Below are 7,644 nucleotides of genomic sequence, written 5' to 3' on the forward strand. Positions count from 1 at the left end.
GAAAAACGCCCGACGGTGCCCTGCAGGACGAGATCGCAGCTGCACACAGCATGCTGGTGGAGACCGCGATCAGGATCACCGATGACGATGACACAAGAGGAGCGGACGGGGCGGTGGTGATCGAGCTCTGCTACATTCCAGTGTCGCTCACACCAGACCTCAGGGCGGTTGTCGACCCTTCTGAGATGTCGACAAAGCTGCTCGTCCCAGCGAGTTACCCACGAAGCTCCCCGGTGCTTCTCGAAGACGACGACGAACAGAGGAAGGGGATTGCAGCTGGCGTGCTGGACGTGGAGTTCCGACGTGCCATCGGCCAGCTCCCGGAGCCCAGGTCAATCGAGGGGATAGCCAAGGCGTGGGACGCCTGCGTGAGGAGAGCCGTGGTGCAGTTTGCACATGGCCTCGGCGGAGGGACGTTCAGCACGAGGCACGGCCGGTGGGAGAGCTGCATCGGAGCTGCCTGAAAGTGGAAGCAGCATGTGATGTACTCCCTCCAATCCTAATTAATTGGCGCACACTTGGTACAACTTTGTAGTAAGTTATACTAAATGTGAGTCAATTAATTTGGATCGGAGAGAGTACAAACTTTCCATGTCAAGTCAAGTAAAAAAACACAGAAGTCTTAGAGTTAGTAGCGACAGTCAACAAACTACTTGCATTGGGCATGTGTCTTGAAGGATAGGTGAGAATTTTAGAGCTTTAAACTATGTCAAAGCATGGTTGCCCTGACTCTAATGTATCTAGAGAAGCTTATTTCAAATCATGAGTTTTTGAACACATGCAACTAGTTATTTGAATGTCAGCATTATTGTTGGGTGGGATAGTACTCCCTTGAGAAATTAATCAAGCTCAACCCTTCAATTATCCTCACAACATACACAGGAGATGCATTAGTGGTAACAACTACTTTGGTTTTTATTTGCAACCATAGAAGCTATGGCTCCTGATATCTTATCTGAAGTCAACATAATGAGATAAATGTATAGGTGTGCAGATGAAGAAAGGTGACTTTTCTGTCTCATTATGTCAATGAAAAGAGACAAACCGGCTCCTACCATGAAAGAATGTTTCCAAGGATGGGCATAATTTCAATCTTGTAATCCTTCTCCGTTAGCTTGACCAAAAAAGCTGTTTATCCACTGTGTATAAGCCTTTCTCGAGCGACGAGCTTCTGAAGTGATCCAGGAGCAAATACTTCCCAATTGAACATCTGAGCATGTCCCAAGAGCCCGGTGAGAGTGAGAATATCTTCTCCTTCTGCCACTGGCTGGAGCTCCCACCATTTTTCCTCCAAATGGTAGGATTGATGTAAGTCATGTCATAGGTACCGACAAGCATTCTACGACCGCCTTCTCCTGTCTCCAGCATAGTTATACAAACAGATAACGAATTCCTGGCTTCAGCTGGGAGTTCAGCAATGGAGAACTCCATCCTCAGTGTGTCAAGCACCAGCATTTTCATATCGTACTGAATATTTGGCATCCAGTAAAAGTAGTCGCCAGTACATTGTCGCCCGTACGTAGAAGAGTGCTCTTCCCCTCCAAGTCGATGATGCTACGAAGCCAACTAACAAATTGGCCCAACTCTGGGATGAAATGGCTCGCCATTGCCCAGTGCTGGAAGAGAAGACCAAGGCTACGATCTTAGCTTCGCACTGGACCATCCAGATGAGTCTGAATGACGTCTCTTGAGCAGTTGCTACCTCGTTGCCGTCGCCTCCCGGGGCGAGGAAAGTGTGGCTGAAATGCGGCCGTGCTCGCAGGAGTGGGTACTCGACGGTAGCTGCTAGGTCACCAGGGATTGGGGGAAGCAGGAGATACCGCCGGTGCAACGGGTCGCACACCGCCAACTCTGTGAAGACAACCCGGATGTCTTCCCGGGGGGTTGCTTCAAGGAGGACGCGGACGACCCAGCGGTGAGCGGGGACGGGGGCGGGGACGAAGGAGAAGGAGAGGTCGCCTGCGAGGGCGACGGCCCTGGCCGCCGGCGCGGAGGGGTAAGGCGGGGCCGCAGGGTGGAACGCATTGTCACTGTACCGGAGGAAGCCGAGGAGGGGCGGGGCGTGGAGCCTGCGGGCGCGGTAGTGCCGGAGGAAGGAGCGGTCGGTGATGAGGCGGCGGAATGTGACGCAGGCGGCGGAGGTGAGGACGAGGTCGGCCGGGTCCGGAATGCGGCGGAAGATGTCCAGCAGGAGCTCCTCCGAGATCGGCGGCGAGGAGACTTCCCGGGCGCCATGCGGCCGCGACAGCGGACGAGGGCTGGTGCTCGATGACGGCCGGCACCGCGCCGCCGGCCATCCCGCCGCCGATTCGGAATCTACGCACGGCACGGGAGTGAGGAGGATTTGGGGAGAAGCCGCTGTTGCTGCAATTCCGACAACTCCAGGCAGATATACCATCCACCGACCACCACACAAGATTACATCCTGCCCGTTGCTTACGCATCGAGCAGCTAGAGTTTGTTGGGTGACATTTTGAAGCAACTCCCACGCGTCGAACGTACGTTTTGCCATCCTGTCTGTTTTTTTCGTCTACTACTAGGAAAAAGTCTCGTGGATTGCAACGGAAAAAAAAAGCTCTCTCATACCTCTAGCTTAGTTAATTGATTTTCTTTTAAAATGACATAATATTGAATAATCTTTGTTCTTAAATGTAAGTCTTTTAAGACGTTTCACTAAAAGACTACATACGGCTGTATATACACATACTTTAGAATATAGATTCATTCATTTTGTTCCGTATGTAGTCATCTAATGAAATCTCTAAAAAGACTTATATTTAGGAACGGAGGGAGTATAAATGATTTGAATAAACATTAGTCAAAACCCTTGATTTTGTGAATATGTTTTTTATCATATAAAAAATATGCCCATGTATTGCAACGAGAGAGGAAAAAAATCTTGTAACATAACAATTCTAGCACCAAATATGCCTGTGCGTAGCAAGGGAAAACATAAATATTTCTTTACCTTTAAAAACTAAAAAATTCAAATGTTTAAACATTTTATTAAAGTTCAAACATTATTTAAAATTACATTTTGGAACACGAGTTTTTTGAAAAAAATAAATTCTCTAGGCGCTGGCCCAAAAGAGACGCATATATGGGCTGCACAATTTACTTTGGGGATCTAAAACATGGTTGCATGCCTATGCCTATGAGCATGGCCGGCTCTATATTTTTTGGGGCCCTAGGGCGAAATTTAAAAATAGACCCTTACGGATAATAAATATGTACGCATTTATAAATATACAGACGTTAAATATTGAAGTTTAGATCTAATCATACATTCTTATTTAGAGATGTTTATAAATAATTGATAAGCACTTAAGTTATGTCATATCACGATAAAAGAAATAAAAGAGTAGCCAAATATAACAAATAATATTCTCTGCTAGTTTTATTACCTCAAATAAGAACCAAGTTCTTATGAGTTCATCGACAATAATACTTCTGTTCTACACAAAAAATCTTCTTCAGGCATTTCTGGATGCAAAATCATTGATGAGAGTATCAAGATCAATTTTGTTCAAGATATCCTTCTCAATACAACACATAGCCAAGTAATTCAATCTCTTCTGTAACATAGTTGACCGTAAACAATTTTTCAGTAGTTTTAATTTAAAGAAACTTCTTTTAGCTGAGGCTACAGTCATTGGTATAGTCAACATGATTCGATAAGAAATTGACACATTTGAATAGCAATCTACAGCTGTAACAAATTGAAGAATCTCATGTGCTGACATCAAATCATCCGGCAAAGTTCCCTTCAACACTTTTAACTCAGAGAAAAAAATCATCAAGGTCAACATCATGTGACTTTTCATGAGTAATAGTTTGTGCAAAAATAGTGCAAGATTTTCTTAGATTACTATCGTCCAAGGACTTCAACGTATTTGAGTTGAATAAGAAACCAAACACCTTTTCAAATGACTTTTCAATTAAAATATTCCTTTTTTGGTTGTCAAGATTATCCCATGTCCTAGGATCATATATAGATAAAAGAGAATCATCTTGTTCACCACCATTCCGAGCATCGGGCGAAGGCTGCAGATTTTCCTCTCCCGTATTGTTCTCATTAACATCAACATCAATATATGCATTTAAATACATCAATATGTTGTTAGTTACTTACTTATTTCTACAAAAAAACGACGCTAGTTAGTTACTTACTCTCATCCAAGGAATGTTCATTGACTTCACGATCACCATTTCAATTATGATCATCATCTTGTTTGGGTTCAAATTCTTGCCTTTGATTATCAACACTAGTCACCACGGGAAAAAACCTATTTAAAACACCTTTTTGTGATTCGATGAGTTGATTCATTTGTTTTTTTGTTTACTTTTCGCAGCACCGGACTTTTGTCTCAGCAGCATTGTAACACCTAATGACCTAAGATTATAAAGAGTAATCAAATCAACCAGGGCATGGTATCGACTGATCTAAAAGGACTAGGGCACTAGGCAAATATATACGCAGACACGTAATATTCAAATTATCTTGAGCGAATGGGCACAGGGATCAGGGCGTTGTTATTTTTTAATCACCAGTCCTGATCACGTAATGCAGTGCTGGGCGATCTCTAGTTATCCACCAGACCTGATCTCCAGGAAGTATATACAAATTGCAGATACGTATATACCAGTTCCCCTCTTTCTCCGTGAGGGTCGGATCTGCGTGCCAGAGTGCCGAAGGTGCATCCGCGCTGCGCCTGGGTGCAGCGATGCAGGCAGGCGGCCGAGGCGAGGTGACGAACGAACATGCAAGGATGGATCGATGCCTTTTCATCTTCCGAAGTCCCGATCAGATTTTTTTTCCTCTCCCGATCAGATACCTTTTACCAGCCCATATAACAGCAGAAATATACTTACACATATGTGGCGATGGCCCCCGCGAAACATGGGCCCTTGGGCGTCGCCCATGTTCGCCTCGGGCCAGAGACGGCCTTGTGTAATGCCCCAAGTGTAGACTTTCCTTTCTTGTAACCTTCCATGTGGGGCCACCTTGTCAGAAACCTTGAGGATATCTTTCGTGCTTTGAATCCATGTGTGTTCCCTAGTGCTTACTTCCCTTGCATGCATGAATTACATATCATTCCTTGCCATACTTATGATTGCATGCCATGATCATGTTGCATTTGAGTTTGATAGGAGTAGTGTTGTGGTGTTGTGAGTGCATGTGATCTTGCTAAGATTAAGTGGTGGTTTTGCACTACCTTGTGAGCATGGATAATGGTGTGTGATGCAAGAGGAGTGCTAGTCTTTTAAGCTCTTGCTTTCAAACTCCTTTTCCCCTCCTATTTCTATTCTTGTCAAAATTCCTTTTTTTCAAAGATGTTTCTAAAATGTCTAGTGGGAAGATAAAAATGTGCTTATGAAGGGGTGCAATTTTTCTGATGTGATTCTTTGATTTTGGTGGTGTAAATAAATACAAAACAGTAGGTTAATTACTGTTTTGCATTTATTTCGAACATCTCCGAATATTGCTTCCTATTTTTTTTTCTATTGGGCCATAATTCCTTATGACCAGCAGGATTTTTTCCTTTTAACTTGGTCCTAGTAGTTTATTTTGGGTAGTATTTTCTTCCCGGTGTGCATTTTGTTTTGTTTTTGTTTAACTAAATAGAAGGCCTCCTGTGTGTTTCTTCTTTTCCCTGGCCCAGTGGGTTTTCCTCCCGCGCTGGCCCAGTAGGCCTCCCTTCCAGCACGAGGAGCCCAGGCGAGCCCCCTCCTCTCTGACGGCGTTTCTTCTCCTTCCCCCGCTTTCTTCTTTCCGTCAGCTCGTGAGAGAGAGGGAGAGCTGACGGCGCCGTGGCACGGACGCCGAGGGCCCCTATAAAACTGGGCGTCCGAGCCCCCCCCTCGAATAGGGTTTCCTTCCGCCGCCGCCATCTCCTTCTTCCCCCTCCATCTCTTCCTTTCCTCCCCAGGTGATCTTCCTGTAGGTAGCAGAGAGTGCATAGGTAGCAGAGAGGGCAGAGCGAAGGGAGAGCTGCCGGCTTCTTCCGCGGGAGTCGTCGGGCGGCTAGGCCGCCATGTCCAGGGGCTCGGGGCGGCTCCCCGCGTCCCATTCCCGGCGCTAGGACCCCGAGGAGCGCCCCCCCCCCCCCGTCGAGCTCGTCCCCGTCTTCGCGGCGAACCGGGCGAACTGCGCGGCTCCTCTTCTTCGCCTCCGGCGTCCTCCGTCCCGTCCGGCGCCCCCTCTTCTCCCCAAGGTGAGACCCGCCGCCCAGTGCCTCCTCCTCCTCGGTCCGGTCCCGATTCGCGGCGAGGTCGTCGTCTTCTCTGCCGGCGTTCGTCAGGGGGCTGTTGTTGGAGAGTACGTGCAGAGTGCGAGGGTTAGTTTGTTGCTGTTAGAGGTAGGAGTGGTACCAGGGGCTTCCTCCTCCCCTCGTTGGTAGCGCGTGGCCAGAGGGACCCCCCCCCTCGTCGCCGCCAGCGCCGCTTAGCATCGCCGGCCGTGCAGCGTAGCGACGCAGGCAGGGCTGCCCGTCAGGTTCTATGCCGCGTGCTCCCAGGCGAGCAGGGTTCCGACAGTCGCGGCTCCGGCAAGCCAAGCGGGGTCCTTTACCCGCGCTCAGGGCGAAAATGGGTTCCCCGAGAGTCCCGCGGGCCCCGCCGTTGGTTTTCCCCGCCGGTGGTGGCCGGGAGTGGCGCCGCCAGCGTCCTCGGGTCCGGCCGCCGGCGGGATGCTTCCCGTGAGGCGTGTGTAGTTCTTCTTTACTTGCTAGTCTTAGCCAGACTCCAGTTCGTAGCCTGATGGTAGCACCTCTCTGTCATATGCGTGCGCCTGATGGGAGATCCAGGGTTCGAACCCCCCTCTCGGCACAATTTTTAGTTTCTTTTCCTATACGGTAGCCAGCAAGGGGAGTTATCTGTTTCCTGTCGCGTTCCTGTCACCAGTAGCACCGCTAGTGCAGTGGTTTGTTGGTGACTGGTAATCCAGTAGGTGCCTAGTTCGAATCCCCCTCGGCGCAGGGTATATTTTTGTTGTCAGGTTTTTTTTCCCCTGTTGATCCTATGCAAGAGGAGAAGGGACATGTTTCCCTGTACTCCTCCCCCTTTCTGACGAGTTGGTCATGCTAGTGCAGTGGCTAGGTGGTGCCCCCTGTACCAGGGGATGCAGGGTTCGAATCCCAGGACCCTGTTATTGCTGTAGCTTTTTTTTTCCTTATTTTCTTGCTGCCTTTAGTTGTTCTACCTCTTCCTTGGGCTTGGGCAGCAAGCTGGATTTAAGTTCATTTTTTTCCCTCCTGCTAGTGTAGTTAGTAACAGTTCCCTCTGTGTGTGAGTTGCACACTTGCAAGTGATTATATGTGGTAATGCTAGCATTGTGAGCCTTGTGGATTGCATCTGGTGGTGTGGAGTACACTTGGTGGGAGTTGTGCATGTGATGTGTTTTCATTGTGTGTGTTGTGCCTTAAGGAGATAAGATGCACTAGCTACTCTTGTGGAGCCCATCTTTGGGAGTTTTAGGTGGTATAAGAGATCTTGCAGATTTAATTATCTTGCCTTGTTATAGTGGAGTGTGCACCATCACATGCCCATGTGTGGGGGGTGTGTATACTCTCTTGTTATATAAAGATTTCTTGTGTGTGAGCTTGATGCTAGTGCTTGAGAGGAATTGTGTGTGTTGGAGTTGTT

General features: G+C 47.8%; 1 protein-coding gene across 1 annotated transcript; it reads right to left on the bottom strand.

Annotated features, from left to right (window-relative positions):
• Positions 1-890: 890 nt before the first annotated feature.
• LOC123405070 lies at positions 891-2,512 on the bottom strand. The gene has a single exon (XM_045098921.1). It carries the CDS (start codon positions 2,510-2,512, stop codon positions 1,442-1,444), a length of 1,071 nt encoding a protein of 356 aa, XP_044954856.1. The 3' UTR covers positions 891-1,441.
• Positions 2,513-7,644: the final 5,132 nt, after the last annotated feature.

This window comes from Hordeum vulgare, chromosome 6H (assembly GCF_904849725.1).
Source record: "Hordeum vulgare subsp. vulgare chromosome 6H, MorexV3_pseudomolecules_assembly, whole genome shotgun sequence".
Lineage (NCBI taxonomy): Eukaryota > Viridiplantae > Streptophyta > Magnoliopsida > Poales > Poaceae > Hordeum > Hordeum vulgare.

Bases quoted from the DNA above. Each gene is read 5' to 3' on its own strand.
- LOC123405070 (XM_045098921.1), bottom strand. From the start codon at position 2,512: ATGGCAAAACGTACGTTCGACGCGTGGGAGTTGCTTCAAAATGTCACC.